The sequence below is a fragment of the Balaenoptera borealis genome (genome assembly GCF_965194805.1).
Source record: "Balaenoptera borealis genome assembly, chromosome: 12".
NCBI lineage: Eukaryota > Metazoa > Chordata > Mammalia > Artiodactyla > Balaenopteridae > Balaenoptera > Balaenoptera borealis.
In genome coordinates this window covers 48,092,423-48,115,595 of record NC_138869.1, presented here as the reverse complement: position 1 = coordinate 48,115,595, position 23,173 = coordinate 48,092,423, and the positions used below count along the sequence as shown (strand labels likewise).

The window sequence follows — 23,173 nt, the reverse complement described above, 5'->3', positions numbered from 1 at the left end:
CTGCAGAGAAACAGCCAGACACTGCATGTATGTAAATTTCTGACTTGGGGTGGATTTCCTGCCTACTCCACTCAACCTACCAGCTGAGTGGCCTGGAGTTACTCTAACCTCCTTGGGCCTCAGTTTCCTGCCCTGCAAGGGAGATGGTGCCTATGGGAGAGTTTTGTAAACCGTGGCCTGAGCTGCACGTGCAGTCATGGTCATCCTTCTTATTGTCCCCATTCTGTGGGCTCGACCATATCAGATTCCCTAATACAGGAAAAGAGGGAAAACTCCCCTGTTGGCTGCCTGACTGTTAAGCTCCCACCTGAACATCACAGATGCTCAGACAGGGCCACTCCACAACAACAAAAAGACTAGCCCCACCCTCCCACATACACACCTGGACCAACACTGGTGATTGCTGCCCCGTTACCAGGGACAGCTCTAGCCCATTTCAATACTCCCACCACCCAGGCAAAGGTTATTAGACTCCCAGTCACTGAATTCCCCTGCTTCTTGACAGCAGCTGATCCAGAACGAACCCTGCCTTCTGTATCCCTCCAAAGACTCATCCAGCACAGGCCCAGATCCTTTAAGTCCCTCCCTACCCACCGTCACTCAAGAATCCTTACCGAGGGAGCATCTTGGATGGAACAGGACCACAGAGAGTGAAGAGGGTTCTAAGGGGACAGGTAGTTGTCTGTCATCAAAGCCCTGGAGACCCCAGGAGAAGGGGGCACATTGAGCGACCCCCCAGTGTGTGAGGCCTATAACCCACCCTCTCGACTCTGTACAGCTTGGTCCTTCTGGCCTGTCCTCCCAGGTGAATGCTTCACCAAGACCTCTTAGAAAGAGAGTGTTCCTTCCTCCATGTATCCCCAGAATGCAGATTTTTATTACCCTGTTTGGGACCTTCTTGCCTTGAATAGTAATTCTTCATTTCCTGAGGGCCCACAATATTCCAAGCACCATATGATGTGCTTTACATGTGTCATTGCTAATCCTCACACCATCCTTGCCACATGGACTATTAGCCTGATTTTTTACAATAAGGAAACTCAGGCTCAGAGAAATAACTTGACCGAGGCTTGAGTGGCAGGGTCAGGATTTGAACCATGACAATGTGACTCAAAATCATTGTGGGTCTGCAGGTTCTTCACAGAACTGTAACACAAAGGCTTGCCAGTTTCACCTGCACATACCACTCCCTCTCAAGAATGCAACTGCTGCAGATTTTTTTTTGTCAGCAAAGGCATGTGCTTTGAGTAAAATCAAGGGGACTCCCACAGCCAAAAGCTGTCCTCTAGGCCCGTGCTGACTGCCTGCCCAGCCTGAAGCTCTGGGCCTTGGGGAATGCTGGGGAGAGGCGGAGACACAAGGAGGGAGAAGACAGTGCTTGGTGGACAGAGGCAAGACAGACCACTCCCCTGTCCTTCTGATAATTGCTGATTGCTCAATGTTCCCTGAGCCGTCTCTTTTTGCAACCTTGAAGTGTGGAAGCCAAACTGAGATCGAAACTGTGGAGGGATCGGGTAGAGACCCTGCCCTGTTCATCTTTATGTCACAAGCAACCAGCCCTATGCACAGGGTATGGCATGCAGGAGGTGCTTAATAAGTACCCAATAAGTGAGTGAGCAAACAAGTGAGTCAGAGTGGTGATGCGTGGCATACATACAAAAGTGCAATACAGAATAGGGGTGGTTACCAAACACTACTTAAGAGTTAGCCTGCAAACGAAGACTTGTTTTGGAATAAAGGGACACTTTTGCTTTAATTTGCAAATAAGCCTGTACGACTTCTGCCTCATTCTACTGAGATTAAGAAATAATTCAACCCAAATGAGACTCCTGGAGAAGAATGACAGACACATTTTCTCTTTGTTTGTTTAAAAACTTTTTTCCAGTATTTATTTCCAGCTTTATTGAATATAATTGACATATAATATGTAAGTTTAAGTGTTAATGTGTAAGTTATTCTGTACTATGTGATGATTTGATACACGTATACATTGCAAAATATTTACCACAACAAGGTTAGTTAAAGCATCCTTCACCCTGTTCCCGAGTCCAAGCTTATACTACTCTCCACATGAAAGCCCAATAAATTGATAGATGAGGTGTTGGGACAAGGAATAGAGACTTTATTTGGAAAGCCAGCAGACCAAGAAGATGGCAGACTAGTGTTCCAAAGAACCATTTTACCTGAGTGAGAACTCAGAGTTCTTTTATACTAAAAGGGGACCAGGTGTGGCTGGCCGTTGCAGACTTCTTGGCGCTGGCCAGAACCCGGAAGGGATGTGATAATCCTTTGTTCTTGTGGCAGTCCACATAGATCTGGTCATGATATTCCTCCAACAAGACAATTGTTATTCTCTGTTCTGCACCTTTTTATCTCTATATGAATGGAAAAGTGTTACATCTTTAAAGGTCAAGCCTGGGAGGCAGAGCCTTGAGAAAGGGCTACTATGTGTATTTCAGGCTACAGGCATCATTCTTTCACAAAGGTGCAGAGCCAGAATAACTAAGCATAGCAAATAGAGCACAAATGTGAGAGCTAAAGGAATAGATCCAATATGGTGTCAGGTTTGTTCTTCTCTATTACAATTCTCCCCTGTCAATGTCCATTCCACAATCTTCTGGGAAAAGGGGTGATGACCACTCTGGCTACTTCCTGCTGAACAGAGGCCATGAGGGGGTAATTGTGTAATGGAATTCATCAATTTGGGACTGGAAGTATTCCCGAGGCCCAGGCTGGGCATGAACAGTTTGCATTGGATCCCCTTTTTATGGTCCTTCACAATACTTAGACAAGCACTTGAATGTACATATAAACTTGGAATAAGGATACCCACGAAGCTCTGCGCTATGCTATCTTTGTATCTTTTTTTTTTTATACAGCAGGTTCTTTATATCTTTAAAGAGGGTTATTTCCCCTCTTTGGCCACACCTGGAGATAGTTTTATTGAAGCATTTCCTTTCTAACAAGTGGCTGTCACCAGTGTAGTGAAACAAGAGAAGAGCAAGAGTCATCATTACTTGTGTAGTGAAACAAAAGAGAAGAGCAAGAGTCATCATTACTTATCTGGTAAGAGGCTTGACTCAAAACAGCAACTTAAGATCTTCTAATGTCTCACAAGGCCAAGTCTATTTTTCTTCATCCTGTCCAGTTTCTAGAGGAGTGAGTTCTACTTGGGTGTGGTAAATCCATGGTCTTATCCTGGCTAATTTATCAAAATGAGGAGTGGGTGTTCTGCAGCACCTTGTATGGTCCTGTCCACTTAGAGGCAAGTTGATGTCCCAGTCCTTGTTCTCTCCAGGTTTTGAGGAGGACTCAATCCCTGGGCTGGAAGGGGTGCAGTACCATCTCAGTTGGGTAGGTGGACCTACTGGAAGCAAATTCTTGAACAGAAGTTCATATAGGGCCCAATTCTTAACAGAGTTGTTGACTGCTAGGTCCTTTAAGACATCTACAGATTCTCCTGCCCAGGCAGACACCTGGAATGGCCTACCACACAATATTCCTGAAGGGCTCACTTCTGGGAGCCACTCTAATCCATAGCAAGGCAACTGGCAAGACCTTATTCCAAGTTGGTCTCCTGACATATTTTAGCAATGCTCTCTTTGAATATGTGATTCATTTTCTCAGTTTTTCCTGTTGATTGTGGTCTTCAGGCTGAATGTAGTTTCCAGCAATATGCAATGCTTTAGATACCTGTTGGGTTATACTGGAGACAGTGCAACTGTCACTTTGAAGGGTGCAGGCAATCCAACTTGGGCAATAATTTCCTTAAGGAGGGATTTAACTACTTCAGATGTTTTTTCTGTCCAGGTGGCTTATGCTTCCACTCATTCTGAAAAAGTGTCCACAGGGAATTCCCTGGCAGTCCAGTGGTTAGGACTCTGCGCTTCCACTGCTGGGGGCCCAGGTTTGATCCCTGGTCAGGGGACTAAGATCCTGCATGCCACATGGCACGGCCAAAAAAAAAAAAAAAGAAAAAGTGTCCACAAACACTAACAAGTATCTGAAGTTTCCTGCAGCTTGAGGTATTTGAAAGTCTATCTGCCAGTCCTCAGTGGGGCAGGCTCCTCTATATTGAGTTCCCACCTGGGGGTGTCTAGCAGCAGTCTTTGGATTATTTTTCACACAAATTTTAGCCTGGCCAAAGGCAGGGAAAGGTGGCCTGACACTGAGGCCAGGGGGAGACCGAGAAAGGAAATGGGGCAGTGGAGTTCCTCAAACGCCAGCAGGTCAGCCACCCCATAGCGCTGCAGTCCCAGCCACAGCTGGTCCTGGCCGGTGAGTCCATGCTGGGGATGGGGAGAAGGCAAGGTGGAAGCCTGCAACGCAGCCCCACCCTCAGGAGACCACATGAGACCAGGGGCACCCTGGGCTCAAGCTGTGAGAAGGGCAGTGGGCAGCCAGGGAAGGCCTTGTGGGGGTGTGGTCACTGACCACTTGATAAACACGTGTGTTGAGGGCCCACTTGTGCCAGACCCTGGCTAGGTCCTGGGATAGGGATGGACTAGGAAGAGGCTTGGCCTTGAATATGACTCAGGCAGGTAAGGAAGTGGTGGGAAGGCAGCGCAGCCGAGGTGGCTGAGATACGAGTTACAGTCAGAGAACCAGCTGGCCAGGGCAGGGAGCAGGAGCACGGCCTGTACAGCAGGGCCCAGCCAGGTGCCACATCCCGCTGGAGCAGCCTGTGCCACTGCCCATCAGATACAGAACTTGGGCTTGACTGCAGGGTATAGGGGATCACTAAATGCCTTGAAGGAGGGAGGTGAGGGGAAACATAATTATTAAGTATCCATCAGGTAACAGGCACTCAGTAGGTGTTTTCTGTGCCAACGCCTCTCAGACTCAATGTGTTTACCAATCTCCTAAGAATTTCATTAAAATGCAGAGTCTCTATATTCCATATCTTGTAATAACCTAAAATGAAAAAGAATCTGAAAAAGAATATATATATATTTGTATATGTATGTATAACTGAATCACTTTGCTGTACACCTGAAACACTGTAAATCAACTATACTTCAATAGAAAAAAATTTTTTTAGTAAAACAATATAGGCATACCTTAGAGATATTGTGAGTTCGGTCCCAGACCACCACAATAAAGCAGATATCACAATAAAGCAAGTCACATGAAAAAAATAAAAATAAAAAAATAAAGATATATATAGAGATGAATTTTCTTTATAACAAATAAAATCTATAAGGCATCAAAAAAATGCAAAGTCTAATTCAAGAGGCCTAGGTTGGGGGCCTGAGGTGCTGCATTTCTGATAAGCTCCTAGCTGGGATCACACTTTGAGGAGAAAAGCTGTAGCTCATTCAATTTGCACCCCAATGCTGTCCAGTGAGTATTATCGGCTCCTGTTTATTGGCAGGAAAACAGAGGCTCAGTTTCTGGGCTTGCCTGAAGGCACATCATTAAAGAGAGCTATACTGTTCCTGCCCTCCACCCATGTGAGGGAGATAACACAGCCCCTAAGTTATCACTCCCTCCAAGCCCCTCTTGGTCTGCCCCAGGCTTGGGTCTTCCAGGTCTGTAACTTCAGGCCCTCCTGTCCCAGCTGGCCTCCAGCCTGGAGTTTCTGAACTTGCCTGCGGCAGCATCTAAAGATAGTCTACCTCACAGGAAACCAGATACTATTGGCTAACTTTGCAATTAAAGATGCTCTCAGAGGGAAGGAAAGGGAAATACTCTCTGGCAGAGTCTGCGTGGGACAGGACGGCTGATTGGCATATCCAGAGGTTCCCTTCCCAGGTCCAGCCCAGGTAGGAGCAGAGGACTTGTTCAGCACCTGTGGGCGAGCTGGGTGGAGCACTGTGGTCAGAGGTCAAAGTGGGTTAATGATGCTGGTTTGCTTTACATGCCAACAAGGGAGACGATTTTCCAGATGATGTTGCAGCCTAAATGTCCAAGGGGCTTGGGGGGGATGGGGGGCGGTGAGTAATTAGATCATTTATGACATGCTTAACATAGTGGAATATGATTAGAAGTGTTAGTAATTACATTTCAGGGACATGGAGAAATGCTCAAAAAAAGCATCATTTAAAATTGCATCTGCCAACTATTATATATGGAATGGATAAACAACAAGATCCTACTGTATAGCACAGGGAACTATATTCAATATCCTGTAATAAACCATGATGGAAAAGAATATATATGCATACACACACATATATATGAATCACTTTGCGCTACAGCAGAAATTAACACATTGTAAATCAATTACAATGTCCTGACCACTGGACCACCAGGGAACTCCCTATTATTTTTAAAAATAATTTTATTTTTTTTTCTTTCTTATTCTTTTAGAGATGCACATTTAACTGTTTATGGGTGAAATGTTATGACATCTGGATTTATTTATTTATTTATTTAAAAATATTTATTTATTTATTTGGTTGTGCCGGGTCTTAGTTGCGGCACGCGGGATCTTTAGTTGCTGCACGTGGACTCTTAGTTGCGGCATGCGGGATCTAGTTCCCTGACTAGGGATTGAACCCAGGCCCTATCTCTGCATTGGGAGAGTGTAGTCTTAACCACTGGACCGTCAGGGAAGTCCCTGAATTTATTTTTAAATAATCCAGTAGGGAATGAAGTGGGGAATAGATGAAATACTGATCATGAGTTGCTAATTGTTGAAGCTCGGTGATTAGTGCATGGGGGTTGTCTCTGCTTTTATATATGTTTGGAAATTGTATAATAAAAAGTTTTAAAAATAGCATTTGCATTTTCAATATAAATATACTCAATGTGAATATTAAAATATGCATAAAGATTGGATGGAAGAAGCTAAAAGCTAGCTGTGGTTGGTTCTGGGAAGTTGGATTGTAGATAGTTTTGAGTTTTTTCTTTCCTGTTTCTTCCATGCTTTTTTGTGCCATCTGCATTTTTTTTTTTTTTTTTTTTGGCTGTGCCGTGAGGCAAGTGGGATCTTAGGTCCCCGACCAGGGATCAAACCCACACCTCCTGCAGTGGAAGCTCGGAGTCTTAACCACTGGACTGCCAGGGAAGTCCCACCATCTGCATTTTTTATAATGAGCAACTATTGCATTTATAAAGAAAATTATTTTAATAACAAATTCCTGACACACTTTGATGTTCAACATTGATGTATGCTGTTATCATCATTGTGAGGACATTTGGGCTCAGAAGGTTTGTGTCATTGGAAAACATCTTCAGAAAGAAAGTATGAGTGGACACACATGTGAGTGAATTGTGACTCTTGGCAGGGAAGAAAATCTATACCACATCTCTTTAAATATCCTCCCAGGCCCTCTTCATCTTTTTCCTTAAACCTATGTTCATCGGGAAACATAACACACTCAAAGGACAGTCTGCAGGTCAACAGCTTATAAATTAATCTGCTACCTAACCAACATCCAGGCAGCAGCAGAGAACCAGGCCAGCCCCCGGCAGCCTCCCTCAGGTCCCTTCTTGATCACCACCACTGCCCTCCCCAAAATCACCCCATTCCTGACTTTTATGGTCATTGCTTCCTTCTTTGTCCTTGTAGTTTTACCTCCTACATATTCATTCCTAAACACTGCGGATTTTCTTTGCCTGTTTCTGACCTTCACATATGTGGATTCATACAGTAGGTCTGCTTTTTGGTTTGCATTTTTAAAATGCATTTCTACTGTAGGAGATGTAGATGCACACACAAAAATGTTCATGACAGAATTGTTCAAAAACTGAAAGCCACCCAGGGGTGCATCAGCATAGAACAGATAATAATCGTGGGGCACTCACACAGTGCAATCCTATTCAGCAATAACAATGAACAGACCATAGCCACAGCAATAGCATGGATGAGATACTACCAGAAATGCTGAGATGAATTTACAGATAAATGCAAAATTGGCCCATACCCACATGGCAGTTATCAAATGCATCACCACCAGACACAATTTCTGTTTCCATGAACAAGAATTATCACATCATCATCAGTCATTTGTAAATTAGCTCAGACAGTGAAAGGGGGAGATGGCCCCAAAGGGTGTGCTAGACAGGACACCCAATAAAGGTTTTTTTTTGCCTATTAAAGCCTTTTATAACTTTTCCTTATAGATCCTCAGTGTAGAATTTGAGGCTCCTCTGTTTACCTCTCTTCTGCCTTCTCTCTGCATCCTTTCCTGAGCCCTCCTCTCAGACTAAAGTGAACTTTCCTGAAAGCTCCGGGAACAGCAACGAAGACCCAACGCAGCCAAAGTAAATTAATTAATTAATTAATTAATTAACTAATCCCACCATCCTACTAATCCCACCATCCTCACTTCCTTCTGTTTCTGTATAGTCCCTCACACCCTCTCTGCCTGGCCGTGGACCCAGGAAACCTCCTTATGCTCAGACTCTCAGTGCTTTTGGCTTCAAACCACACCCCACCCCATGCCCACCGCCATCTTTATCAACCTGGAAGACCCTCCCAGCCTTTAAGACTCAGCTTAAATGGTCTGATCCTTGGGCTTCCCATCACTTTTCTTATACTGTTACTAAACAATAATAAAAATTCACAGAGACTATATCTTAGACATTTTTACCTCCACAGAATTGAGCACAGTGCCTACTGTTGGGGAAATAGAATGAAAAACAAAATCTCCAACCCAGAAAAATCTCTCCATGAATATGGTACAGAAAGAAAACTCTTTCATTACTGAATAAGCATTAAATGTGATGTGCATCACAGGCAATCCGCTATGAGGTAGTAAAGACACAAAAAATGTCACCCTGGTATATGACCAGACACAACCCCTTACACACATGTTCTCAAGATACACAATAACTGGTGCTCAAGTAAGGGAACCTGACAGTCACACACAGTTCATCCCAAGTTTACCATGGTCATTGGGGTTATCATCTGTATTAGTTGGTTGGCTTCATCCAGAGGAGAAACAAACTTCTCATCTCTTTATGATCAGAGGTAGTTGTGTAACTTAGAGCCAGGTTCCTACCCAAGTCAGGCTCCTGCCCTCCCCCTGGGACTGGGAGCCTGGGCACCTCAATATTTGCATTTCAAAGAGATGGCTCCCGGCTCTGAAACTGACAGAGGAAATGATCACATTTTCTAAAGGATATATATCCACATTTCAAAGAGGAAAGAAGGTACAATTACATGTTTTCTAAAACAAATACTCTAAGAAAAAGGAGGCAAGTGGACTCTTGTCCCTTATTTCCAACAGGGAGAATTAAGCCTCTTATTATTTTTTTTAGTTAATTAATTAATTAATTAATTAATTTACTTTGGCTGCGTTGGGTCTTCGTTGCTGTGCATGGGCTTTCTCTAGTTGTGGTGAGCGGGGGCTACTCTTCGTTGTGGTGCGCGGGTTTCTCATCGCAGTGGCTTCTCTTTGTTGCGGAGCATGGGCTCTAGGTGCACGGGCTTCAGTAGTTGTGGCACACGGGCTCAGTAGTTGTGGCGCACGGGCTCAGTAGTTGTGGCACACAGGCTTGGTTGCTCCGCGGCATGTGGGATCTTCCTGGACCAGGGCTTGAACCCGTGTCGCCTGCATTGGCAGGCGGATTCCTAACCACTGCGCCACCAGAGAAGTCCCAAGCCTCTTATTTTTAATTTTTACTTGTCCTTACACCAGTGTATGGTAAAGATAATTAACAGATATTGGCTTAATCAAAAATTAATTAATAAGCAAGTCCATCTCTTCTTCAGTTATTAAAAAAAGAAAGTCATAAAGCATTTTCCTTTCTAAATTTCACAGTTTACTTTGAAAGAGATAAATAAATACCATCAAGGACTTTGAGGAGGAAAGCAGAGGGAGGTGTGTCAAACCAAGAACAGGGGCATGTCCTGTGAAGGGGTGGCTCACACACGAGCAGAGGGGCCTCACTCCATGTGTGGTTTTCTCCTGTTACTGGTCTTGGCTTGGGGTGTGTTTTGGCCCGTATAAAATGCTGGTGGGTGAGTCACGCCAAGTTGTTTTAGGTGGACTCTGCTGCAGGAATAGTCACTCAATCTACTTGTGTGGAGGATGGGGTGCAAGTTGTAAAATGTGCCCACTGCTCCTCAGCACGGAATTCAAGGCCCATCCATCTGCCCCTCTTCTGCCTTCTTGGCCTTGCTCTCTCTGCATCCTAAGGAGGGGTCTCATAAAAAATAGCTGTCATTGTAAATTGGAAAACCATCAGGTCCTTAAACTCAGGGGCCCAAGTAGCCAGGGGTGTGGGCTTGGGCCCAGACTGAGAACCTTCCTACATGGCCCAAGGTGAATTCCAGATTTGTCAGGACTCAAAATTAACTGATTCAGCTCTCTGTCTCCAAACAGAAGCTCACCTGAATGCTGGCCGCCTGCGAGCCCAGAAGCTTTGCAGGCTGCTGAGCAGCCACTCTGTGGACACGAGGCCACGCTTCCCCTGACCCAGGACTCACGCTGCTCTTTAAGACTGTTTGTTTCCTTCTGTTCGGTCCTTGTTGGAAAACTGAGCACCCAGAGCTGGCCAGGCCCTCAGAGATGGTCCGGTCCAGGGCTTTCATTACATACATCAAGAAACTGAGGCAGAGCTGGAAGTGAGCTGCCCAGGGTCTGCCAGCTTATTTCAGGGTACGTGGACCCCTCTGAAGTACATGGCTCTGAAGAGCATCACTGTGTATTTGAAGACAGGAAATAAGCTGACCCTTTAGCCTTCAGCCTTTCCTTCTCCAGAGAAAAGGATTCCCATTTCTTCACCACCATTGTTGAGAGCTAGGTTCTGGGGGTCTGGCAGTGAGGACCACCTAGTCATGGCTGGAGAGGCAAATAATATCCCCAACCCCTCCATTTCCCACCCACCGTTTCACTGAGGGTCAGCCTTCTGGGTCCTGAGTCTAGAAGGCAAAACCCAGGAAGAGTGTTCAGGGTCACATCATGAATCTTATCCTTTAAAGGGGGGTCACCTCTACTATTTTTCAGTTCTCACTCTAGAGACAGGGCCTGCAGTAACATGCAGAATTCCCCTCCAAGAGGGAAAGCATGGTGCAGATCAGGGAACACGGCTTTGTGAAGAGATGCATCTGGGTTGAAATCCTGGTTCTGTTGCTCCCTTGGACAAATTACCTAAATCTTTCTGAGCCACTGGTGGTTATTTTGCAAGGGGGCAGAGTCATTTCCCATGAGGTGTTGTGGTGAGAATTAAATGGGGTCTTGTGTCTGGAGCATGACACTTAGCAGGTATCCAGGAACGGCAGCCTTCTCTCCTAAACTGGGGCTTTCCGAGGATAACCTCAGGTTCTAGAACCTCAAGAGATAGGGGTATCCCCACGGGGAAAGTTGGGATCAGGGATCAAGCAATTCCTGAGTTTTGTTTGGTCCAAAGGAAAAAAATTAAGCCTCACAATTGGCATTAGACTGAACCTCAAACCCGTGTGTACTCAAGGGCCTAAAAAGCCATAAAAAGAGAGCAAGGAAGGTAAACAAACAAACAAACAGAAGAAGACTCATTAAATCTAGAAAACTGTAAGCAGGACGTGAAGCCAAAAGAGAGGAGGAAGAAACACGAAAAAGACGCTGGGGAGAAGAAAGTGGATGGGGGCCAGCTAATGAGAGGGGAAGTGTAGAAAAGGGAAGCTGATTGGAAACAGTGGGTAATGATGACCAAAAAAAAAAAAAAAAAAAGTTAAAAAATAAGTGAGCAGGCCTGAGAAAAGGAAGTGACCGGAGGAAGTAGAACAGGGTCGGCAGTAGAGCCAGCCTGGTGTTTTTTAAAGCAGGTTCTACAAAATTCATTTCAACTTGGGTATGAAACCCACGTGCATTCAAAGCTCAGCTTCTAGGTTCAGCCCAGACTCTCCCAGCTCAGCACCATTTAGTAAAATGTTGACTTAACAGAACAGAGGGTGAGGAGGCCCGAGGATAGCTGGGGGGACGTGTGCGGTGCAGCCTCAGTTAGTGTGGTGGGACCTGTGTTAGTGCTTGACTCCGGCACCCATCCTTTCCCCCTGTAATCCCGTCTATATGAACCTTGCTTAGTAGATGCTGTGAAGGCTTATTTCACTGGATTTTTTAAAAATTTTATTTATTTATTTTTGGCTGTGTTGGGTCTTTGTTGCCGCCCGCGGGCTTTCTCTAGTTGCGGCGAGTGGGGGCTACTCTTCGTTGCAGTGTGCAGGCTTCTCACTGTGGTGGATTCTCTTGTTGTGGAGCACAGACTCTAGGTGTGTGGGCTTCAGTAGTTGTGGCACGTGGGCTCAGTAGCTGTGGCACATGTGCTTCGTTGCTCTGCAGCATGTGGGATCTTCCTGGACCAGGGCTCAACCCGGGTCCCCTGCATTGGTAGGCGGATTCTTAGCCACTGTGCCTTCACTGGATTCTTGCACTTGGTTTCTGGTGTCCTCAGGGGCTGGGAGGCCAGTGTGTAGCCTGAGTGAAAGCCAGTTGATCTCTGGCAGCCCTCTGACCCCTAGGCATTAGCCCTGCTCTTGTCTGCTACCAGGAGGCCCTATCTTCAGGCTCCTGGCCCAATCCTGGGACATCTCAGAGGACCCAGAAATAAAAGGTCCACCCAGCTCAGGCCCACCTTTCCTGAAAAGGTGCCTGGATAAAGCTATCAAGTTCTAGACACTTCATGTTATTACCTATATAATCCTCTCCGCAATTCTGAAAGGAAAGTTCTATATTTAATTCACTGCCCTGCTGAAGAGCTCCAGGGATATTCATGATGAGAGGATGGGGAAGGTGCAGCAAGAGCTTGGAAAAGGCCAGGATGTCAGAAATAAACAGGTGGCATGTGGCAAGGAGGTCCCCAGTCCCTCCCCTCTCCTTGCTAGGCACCTGGCTCAGGGCTGCCAAGTGTGTGCCCGTCCCCTTCTAGCCCACCTGCCCACTCTTCCCAGTGACCCAGGGACACCTGCCCGAAGATTTGTAGGAGGTCCCTGTGTGTGAGGCATGCCGCCAAGAGTAGAAATCAAACCCACCACATGCAGATTTGGCAAAAATCAAGCCAATCCAAAAGCACCAAGTTCCTGGGCTTTCGGGACTGAACACAGGCCCAAAAGAGATGCGAAACGATTTTTATTGCTCTTGGACTCCTCTCGAGGTCAACTCTGCCAGCTCCTGACCCGGGGTGGGGGGCGGGAAGAGGGGGGGCTACCTCCAGCATCCCCAACTTAGGACTACAAGGGCTTGACTGTTTGTGCTCCTACACAGCTGACTGTCTGGGAAGTCACCTGCACCAAGCGGCCACTCCCGGCCACCCAGCATCTCAGCTGAGCCATTTGAAACTGACATTTATGTCACTCAAAAATGGTTGCATATCAGCCATTTTATATGGTGCAACTTAACTTTTATTGATTAAGGTCATAGCCAGCGGCTCCTCTCTGAGAAAAGGGCATTGCAGCTGAACGCAAAGAAAGCATACAGTTCCCTGTGGCTGAGAACTCCATCCCAGCCTGAGACGGCCCAGGTCAGAAAGCCTGGGGCCACTTCGCCCGGAAGAGTCTGGGTGAGACGCAGAGCTGGGCCGGGACACTAAGCAGAGGCTGGGGAGGGAGAAGCAAAGCCCTGGCTGGGGGGCCCTCGCCTTGGCAGAGACACCATCTTGGTGAAAACAGCATGAAAAGGATGTAGCGGGGTGTGGAAACTCCCCTGGTTAAAGAAGCATGAGCTTTGGTTTTAGTTGTGCTGAGTGGAGGCAGTGACGACCAGGAGGTGTGCACTGAGGTTTCTGAGGGCCTGTCTTGTGGTATCACAAGGAAGAGGAGTGGGTCCCAGAGGACCAGGGCAAAAGGGCTCCCCTTGCAGCCTCTGGAGTGAATCCTGGCTGAGAGAAGAGGGGATGGACAAGTGTCACTTCCCAACCTGAGCAGAAATGTCTTGTCTTTCCATTCTTGTCCAGAAAGAAACAGGAAAAGAACAGTGGGGGAGGCCAGGTCACAGTGAAGTGCAGGGCTGGTAATTATCAGATTACTTAGCCCCCAAGACCCAGGGCAGCAGGCTAACTGAGCACAGGCCTCCATCTGGGATCCATTAGCCCTTTCATGACTGCAAAGGCCTGGATGATGGTGACACTCCCTCTTGGAGTTGTAGGATGACTGACCATCCCAGTTGGCTTAGAACTGAGGGCTTTCCGACATGTGAGACTTTCAGTGTTAAAACCAGAAGAGTCCTGGGCAAATCAAGGCAAGGTAATCACCCTAGGGTGTCTGACTCTATGTCTTATCCCTTAAGGAACAGAAAGACTTAGTTGGTTCCAAGAGGGAGAGGGAAAGAAATGGCTCTCAAAAACAAAGACGAGGCTCTGGGTGCAGGTCTGCCCAGGCCTCCGCAGTGTCTAGGACCTCTCTCTTCAGTCTTCATGCAGGAGAAATGAGGGTCCAGAGGGCGGAGAGGTGGGAGAAAGGAAGGGGGTGGAGAATAGAAGTTTGGACTGGAAGTGTGATTTACGGCGTCCCCACCACCACACCCCTCTCCTCCCCACTCGCTCATCCTCTCTCCCCCATCCACATCCTGGTCAAGCTAGCTATCTTTCAGACAAACTTTTGAAAATCAAAGAAAAAAAGATCTGTCTCAAGCTTCAAAAGGCTTAGATTCAAACGCTAACTGAGCCATTTACTGCATAGTTTCTGGCAAGTCACTGAGCCTCTCAGGGACTGGTTTCCTCTCTGTCAAAGGGGTCTGTTATAGCCTCCATCACAGAGATTAAACAAGATAGCACGCGTGACATTGGGAAACGTATTGGTTAGACACCCAACCAAATGTCTGCTTCTTCCAGTCTGCCTATGTAAGGAGCAGAATTCCAACTTTGTTTCTCTGAGAACTAATGCCATTACTTGTCTTCCTTTCTCATCCAGGTGCTCACCATGCCCACCATCTCCCCTGAATCAAGTTTAGAAGACTTTGAGTATGATGAGCTTGCAGAAGCCTGTGATATGGGGGACATCGTGGCCTTGGGAACTGTCTTCCTGGCCATACTCTACTCCCTTGTCTTTGCCTTTGGCCTGGTGGGAAATTTGTTGGTGGTGTTTGCCCTCACCAACAGCCAGAAGACCAAGAGCATCACTGACGTTTACCTCCTGAACCTGGCCTTTTCTGATCTGCTCTTTGTAGCCACCTTGCCCTTCTGGACTCACTATCTTATAAACGAGCAAGGCCTTCATAATGCCGTGTGCAAACTCACCACCGCCTTCTTCTTCATTGGGTTTTTTGGAGGCATATTCTTCATCACCATCATCAGCATCGACAGGTACCTGGCCATTGTCCTGGCCGCCAACTCCATGAACAACCGGACCGTGCAGCATGGCGTCACCATCAGCCTTGGCGTCTGGGCAGCCGCCATCTTGGTGGCCGCACCCCAGTTCATGTTCACCAAACAGAAAGAAAACGAATGCCTTGGTGACTACCCCGAGGTCCTACAGGAAATCTGGCCTGTGCTCCGCAACGTAGAAATAAATTTTCTTGGCTTCCTGCTCCCCCTGCTTATTATGAGTTACTGTTACTTCAGAATCATGCGGACACTTTTTTCCTGCAAAAACCAAAAGAAAGCTAAAGCCATTAGGCTGATCTTTCTTGTGGTCATCATGTTTTTCCTCTTCTGGACACCCTACAACGTCATGATTTTCTTAGAGACACTCAATCTCTATGACTTCTTTCCCAACTGTGACATGAAGAGGGATCTGAGGTTGGCCCTCAGTGTGACCGAGACAGTTGCATTTACCCACTGTTGCCTTAATCCCCTTATCTATGCATTTGCTGGAGAGAAGTTCAGAAGATACCTTTACCACCTGTACAGGAAATGCCTGGCTGTCCTGTGTGGCCATCCCGCCCACGTCAGTTTCTCCCTGTCCCCGTCTGAATCACAAAGGAGCAGGCGAGAAAGTGTTCTGAGCAGCAATTTCACTCATTACACCAGTGATGGAAATACATCTATCCTCCTCTGAAAGCCTTGTCCCTCCAGCAAGCCTGGAGTTTCTGAGACTGACACTGAATAATGAGGACAGATTTTTAAATTTCTTACATGCAAGAAACAATGGGCCTGATGCCCAAAAGCAATCCTGAAAGCATTTTTGAGAATTGTGCTCAAAATCTGAATGATAAAGGATAGGCATGTTTCTTACTGCCAATGTCAGGAGTTTCTTGTTTACAAATTACAAAAATTCAACTCAGATTAATTTAGCCTGAAAAGAGGCAGTATCATTTGCATTGTAACATGGGCAAGGGGGTGGCAAATCCTCAGAGTGAGTGAAAACTAGAGACTGAATCTAGCTAGAACTTCCTCTCTCTGACTCTCAAATCTCTGAGTGGTAACAGAGATCCCAGACTCATATAACACAGCTTTGTCATCAGAGAGGGAATGAGACCTATATCCCTCTGGTCCCAAGGTCAAAATTCCCAGGGAAGGGCTCTGATTGGCCAAGTTTGTATCAGATTCTCATCCTTGGACCAGGTGGCGGTATCCACAGGGAAGACATAGATAAGATGGCAGCTTCCATTCCAATCTTGTGGTTGGAGATGCGTGAAGACATATTTCCAAGAAGCTGGAGGGGTGGGTGCTGCTTTGATCAGATATAACAAGAGTTGCCCACCAAACTTTACCATGTGTCTGGCCCAGCCCCACCCCGATCATACCAGCCAGCACACACCACCAGCCTCTTCTTCATTAAACCCCCTCTGTCATGTCCCCAAACCTATAAAGGTTCCCCAGCGCCTACTGCATCAAGTCCAAGCTCAAATGCCTGGCCTCTGACACCCTCCATCGTGTGGTTCCACCAACAGATTCACCAGTACCTCCCCTTCACAAAGGACTCCAGCCACCTTGTCAGTCAGGTCTCTTCAATCCGGCCGCATGCATCGCCACCTGCTCCAGAGCCCAGGGGGATAAACAGAAAAAACACTGGCCCAAACTGAGAAGGCATGGTTTCCAATCCCAACTCTATCACTTATCTGCTGGGTAATTTGGGGCCAACTGAACTTCAGTTTCCTCATCTGTAGAATGGAGATAATAGAACTTTTCATGTAGGAAGCATCCTTTCCAGCATGAGGAACCAGCCTCTAACTCTTGCAGGTTCCAACCCTCTTGTCTGGTTCCCAGACTTCAGCTTTTCCTCCACTTGGCACCGTGCTTAAGTGGTGCTGTTGACAGAGCTTGGAAAGGCCTTGCGGGCTCTGCTGCATGATGTAGCTCAGACACAGAGGAGGCTGGCTCCTACAGTGGCGCTAAATGGACACTCGTAGATATACAGGTTGATAGCCTTTCCTGACCCAACCCTCCCGGACTGCCTGGAACATTTCATCCCAATCAACTGGTGGCAACCCCATCTGGAGAGAACCCCATCATTCATGCCACTGCCAACCTGGACAGCCAGGGTCCCAGGAGCAGTTTTCCCTTTCTCAGTAAACATTTGGGATGGACTGAAACTTTAAAGATTGAAAAACAATTGTGATGATGCTAAAGAAAATATCATCTATAATCTAACTACACAATATCTTCATCTGCCCACCAGACCTCGTTCACACCCTCACGTGTTTCGAGTTGCAATCATAATGTACAGAAAGTTTCATAATCTGCTTTTTTTTTCTCTTAACATTAGGCCACAAATAACCCTCTGTTTCTATATAGTTTTGTAATGATCATTTCAGAAGACTCTGCCAGGTTGTGTACTCACTGAAGGCGTCTGACTCATTCTTCTATTTCTCACTCCTTGGCAGTCAGTATATTTGTTTAACCAATAACAGAATGAATTATGTTCCATCAAGATCATGTACTGTAACTTACTCATCATTACCCTATTAATAAACATTTCGCTTGTTTCCAATATTTAGCAAATACATATTTTAAAGCACTTTTCTGTATAATTTCCTTTCTCCTCTTCAATTACTTCCTTTGGATAAATTCCTTGCCATGGGGATAACTGGGCCAAAGGGCATGGGAACTTTTTAGCTTTTGACACATACATATGAAACTAATATACTGCAAAACCTTTATTGAGCATATATTACATGCAACATGTGAGCTCAGACCCAGAGCTGGTCCAAAGATCAGTGCGATAAGGCCTTTGCCTTCAATGTTTAAGAGGTGCTTAACATTTAAACATTTTTTCTTATTATGATTAGATTGACTCTTTCCCAGTGAGGAAACTCATACTATGTTGCCCTTGCCATCTTGCTTTTTTTAGTCCCAGAATCACAGAATTGTGAGTGGTCAGAAATAGCTGAGTCCAAACCCACACTTGGCAGGTAGGGGAAAGGAGGTCCAGAGAAGGCCAGAGACTGGCCCAAGATCACACAGCGAGTTAATCAAGGAGGTACATAGCTCTCAGTTTACTGACTTCTTCCTCCTCTTGATAAAACTATAGACCAATCTTATGGTGACTACAGTTAACAATACTGTGTTGTATATTTGAAAGTTGCTAAGAGAGTAGATTTTAAAATTTCTCACCACACACAAAAAAATTGTAACTATGTGAAGTGGTGGACGTGTTAACTAACCTTTTTGTGATAATCATTTTACAATATATACACATATAAAATTATATATAGAAACCCTAAAGACTTCATCAAAAAACCGTTAGAACTAATAAACAAATTCAGTGAAGTTGCAGGATACAAAATCAATACACAGAAATCTGTTGTGATTCTTTACACTAATAATAAACTATCTGCAAGAGAAATTAAGAAAATAATTCCATTAATAATTGCATCAAAAAGAATATAATACCTAGAATAAATTTACCAAGGAGGTAAAAGACCTGTATATTGAAAACTACAAGACATTAATGAAAGAAATTGAAAAAGACACAAATAATGGAAAGATATTTCAAACTCATGGATTGGAAGAATTAATATTGTTAAAATGTCCACACTACACAAAGCAATATACAGATTCATAGCAATCCCTATTGGAATTCCTTTTCATGAAATAGAACAAACAATCCTAAAATTTGTATACAGCCACAAAAGACCCCAAATAGCTAAAGCAATATTGAGAAAGAGGAACAAAGCTGTAGGCATTATGCTCCCTGATCTCCAACTATATTACAAAAACTACAGTAATTAAAACAATATGGTATTGGCATAAAAAGAGACACATAAATCAGTGGGTCAAAATAGAAAGCCCAGAAATAAATCCACATATATATATATAGTCAATTAATTTATAACAAAGGAGCCAGGAATATACAATGGGGAAAGCACAGTCTCTTCAATAAATGGTGTTGGGGAAACTAGACAGCTACATGCAAAATAATGAAACTGGACCACTATCTTACACCATATGCAAAAATTAACTCAAAATGGATTAAAGACTTGAATGTAAGACCTGAAACCGTAAAACTCTATAGAAGAAAACATAGGCAGTACAACTATGTCAAGACCTTGACATAGGTCTTGGCAACGATTTTTTTAATCTGACACCAAAAGCAACAAAAGTAAAAAGAAACAAGTGGGACTACACTGCACTAAAAAGTTTCTGCAAAGCAAAGGAAACCATCAACAAAATGAAAAGGCAACCTGTTGAATGGGTGAAAATAACTGCCAATCATATATATGATAAGGGCCTAATAACCAAAATACAGAAAGAACCCATACAACTCAATAGCAAAAAAAAAAAAAATCTGATTTTAAAATCGGCAGAAGATCTGAATAGACATTTTTCTAAAGAAGACATACAGATGGCCAATAGGTATGTGCAAAGATGTTTAACATCATTAATCAGTAGGGAAATGCAAACCGAAACCACAATGGGATATCACCTCTCACCTGTTAGAATGGCTATTATCCAAAAGATGAGAAATAATAGTTGTTGGCAAGAATGTGGAAAAAAGGGAACCCCTGTGCACTGTTGGTGGGAATGCAAATTGGTGCAACCCCTATGGAAAACAGTATGAAGGTTCCTCAAAAAATTAAAAATAGAACTACAATATGATACAGCAATTCCACTTCTGAGTATTTATCTGAAGAAAATGAAAAAAATAATTTGAAAGGATACATTATCCCCATGTTCATTTCAGCATTTACAATAGACCAGATATGGAAACAACCTAAGTGTTCATCGATGAATAAATGGATAAAGAAACTGTGGTAAATACATACAATGGAATACTATGCAGTCATAAAAAAATGAAATCCTACCATTTGTGACAACATAGATGGATCTCGAGGGCATCATGCTAAGTGAAATATATCAGACAGAGAAAGACAAATACCATATGATCTCTCTTATATGTGGAATCTAAAAAACAAACAAATAAACAAAAAACCAAGCTCACAGATACAGAGAACAGATTGGTGGTTGCAAGCAGGGAGGGGTAGAGGGTGGGAGAAATGGGTGAACTTTTTTTTTAGTTTAAATAAATTGAATAAAAATTTTTAAAAATAAAATAATAAAGTAACATCACTACATTGTACACATTAAACTTACAAAATTTCGTGTGTCAATTATGTCTCAATAAAGCCAGGAAAAAATACAGTCCAATCCTCCCTCTAAGAGCAGAGAATACAGGTGGTCAATGGAAAACCCCTAGAAAGAGGATCTGCAGGCAGATGATTTAGGCAGAGAGGGAAGGTCTGCCCTCCTGAATGCAGAGTTTAACAGAATTGATCTGCTTGTGGTGACAGGTGCAGCCTGGGTGGTGCAGCCTTTGGTGACAGCTGTTCTGTGACATCAGTATCTCTAATGAAAGATGGTCAACAGACAGAGACTCACTGGCAAAGGATACCAGGATTCCCAGAGGCAAATGTTATCAGCGCTCCCATCAGGATCTGGATGGGTAGACTGAGCCTTTGGGAAAGGGGCCACTGCAGAGGGTGGCCACATCCTGGGGCTGTCCCAATGCTTAGGGAAATGCCCAGTCCCTTCCAAATAATCCTACTCACTTTGGGCTTATTCTATGATCATTAAATGACCATCTGAGGGAGAAGCTGGATTTCCAGGAAGCTTGCCACCAAGAAAGATGGAGAATACATGCTTTTGGTTACTGGGAAGAGCTATCACCCCTTATAATCCACTGCATCGGGCATCGGGGTGGGCTTTCCATAATCTCTCTCTCTCTCTGAGACGCTGTCCCTGAATTCTCCTCTGGCATCAAAAGGTCGACAACCACACCTGGGAACTTGGCACCCCAACTCTGAGAGGTCCACTTTGGGTACCACCTGGCCCCTAGACAATGTCCCACTAGTGCCCTCAAAATTGGGGCAGTCTGTCCCAACTCAGAAGCTAATTTTCTTTTCTACCTGCACCCCATTCTCCTGACCCAGGGGGACCACTTCAGTTTCAACGTGACCTATAATATTGTTTGCTTAACTTGCTGAGTTGGCAACCACATTCTGGGCTACCCCAGAGTAGTATTATCCAAGAGCAAGTGAGAGAAGTAGGTTTTTGCAAACGTGGAAATACCCTGTCTTTCTTCAAGACGCCCTCCATCCATAGGATGGCCAAGATGTTTTCTGGAGGATACATGGTGCCATGTCTGCTCTGCTCTATGAGGCATGTTGTTAGGCAACAGCCAAAGTTCCTCCAGAGACACACCCTAGACAGCTCTAGAAACCACAAGACACACTCAGCAGGAAAATTACTCTTTTACCCCATATCTCCTTATTTATTTAGGTAAAAACAAAAATAAAATTTTAATTCACACTTCTTTGACGACTAGGAAAGATTGTTCAGTTTTCGATGTGCTTGTTCTATATTCTTTATATCTTTTTCTGATTTTCAAAGAGAAGCACAGTCATAGAAAATACAAAAAACAAAGAAGTGTATACAAAATTTAAATTACACAATATTCCACCTCCTATAGATAAAACATTGTTTAACACTTAGGTGGTTTTCTACCATGTCTTTCTCTGCAGATATAATTTTTTAAATAAAAAGATTTGAGATCATAACATACATACAGTTTTAGATATTTCTTTCACTTAACATTGTAGCATAAACATTTTCCCATATATTAAATGCAAGCATGATTTTAATGAATGCACAGAAGTCCATATAGACTTTATCTAGCCAAATCTCTACTGATGGACATGAATGTATAAAGGAAAAACACAGATCTTTCCTCCTTCTGTGTAGGGAAAAACCAGTTCTTCCCCACTGTGATTCTCTCCTGTGTGTCTCCTCTACTACTCACACAGAACACTTCATTTCTGACACTTCTGATCACCAAATGTGTGGGAAGTTTTCTCCACATCAAGCAATTCTCTGTGACACCAGCTGGGTGTCCTACAATTTAACTCAATTCTGACACTATCTACCTGGAGATAGTGTCAGATCTCACAGGTTAAGTGCTCAGTCCCACAAGACTGCCCCACCCCCCTTCAGATGCCGATCACAAGTAGTAGGTCCCCAGGTTACCCACAAGTACTGTCTGAGTTGACTACAAATCAGAGGTTCCCATGACCACACCTTGGGTTGGATTAATTTGCTAGAGCAGCTCACAGAACTCAGAAAACACTTATGTTTACCAGTTTATTAAAGGATATAGTAAAGGATACAGAGGAACAGTCAGATGAAGAGATACATAGGGCAAGGGTCTGAGAGGGTCCCTAGTACAGAAGCTTCTGTTCCTGCGGAGTTGGGGTGCATCACCCTCCCGATATATGGATGTGTTCGCCAACCCAGAAGCTCCCTGAACCCCATACTCTTGGGATTTTGTAGAGGCTTCTTCACTTGGCATGATCAGTTAGTAACCATTTCCAGTCCCCCTCCCCTCTCTGGAGGATGGGTGGTAGAGCTGAAAATTCTAACCATCTAATCAAGGCTTGGTCTTTGATGACCAGCCCCACCCAGAAGCATCCAGCAGCCACTCAGAGTGTCTGCATTAGAATAAAAGATGCTCCTAGTGTTCTTATCATTTAGGAAACTATAAGGGTTTTAGGAACTCTGTGCCAGGAATGGGGGTCAGAGATCAATATATATATTTCCTATTATCTCACAGGATGCAATTCCCAGTTTTTTACTATTATGTACAACACTGTGCTGAACATAAAACTTGTTCATATCTTTGATTGTATAATAGGAATTACTGAAGGAATAGATTTGAGCATCTGTGTGTCTCTTGCTAGCTACCGCAAAATCGCTTTTTCGAAAAATGGCACTGGGTTGCTTCTACCAATCCCTGACTTTAGCACCCACTCCATCACCGTCCCAGACTTTTTGGCCAGGATATTATGGGCTTTAGTTATTTTAGAAAATACCAGCTACTGATTTCAAGAGGCAGAGAAGGCAAGGCAGAGAGGGAAAAAAAAAGAGTTCCATT

General features: G+C 44.5%; 2 protein-coding genes across 5 annotated transcripts in view; one reads left to right on the top strand and one right to left on the bottom strand.

Annotated features, from left to right (window-relative positions):
* CCR8 (C-C motif chemokine receptor 8) overlaps positions 1-23,173 on the bottom strand; it is a 157,024-nt gene that overhangs the window by 59,760 nt on the left and 74,091 nt on the right. The window contains exon 1 of one of the 4 annotated variants that reach the window (XM_082348659.1): positions 15,103-15,190. The exons of the other annotated variants lie outside the window; for them this stretch is intronic. The gene's annotated coding sequence lies outside the window, so the exon portion shown is untranslated. Of the gene's footprint in view, positions 1-15,102; positions 15,191-23,173 lie in introns of those variants that run through there. 4 annotated transcript variants of the gene reach the window in all.
* CX3CR1 (C-X3-C motif chemokine receptor 1) lies at positions 15-20,274 on the top strand. Its single transcript, XM_082348744.1, has 2 exons — positions 15-5,765; positions 14,777-20,274. Exon 2 carries the CDS (start codon positions 14,786-14,788, stop codon positions 15,860-15,862), a length of 1,077 nt encoding a protein of 358 aa, XP_082204870.1. The 5' UTR covers positions 15-5,765; positions 14,777-14,785; the 3' UTR covers positions 15,863-20,274.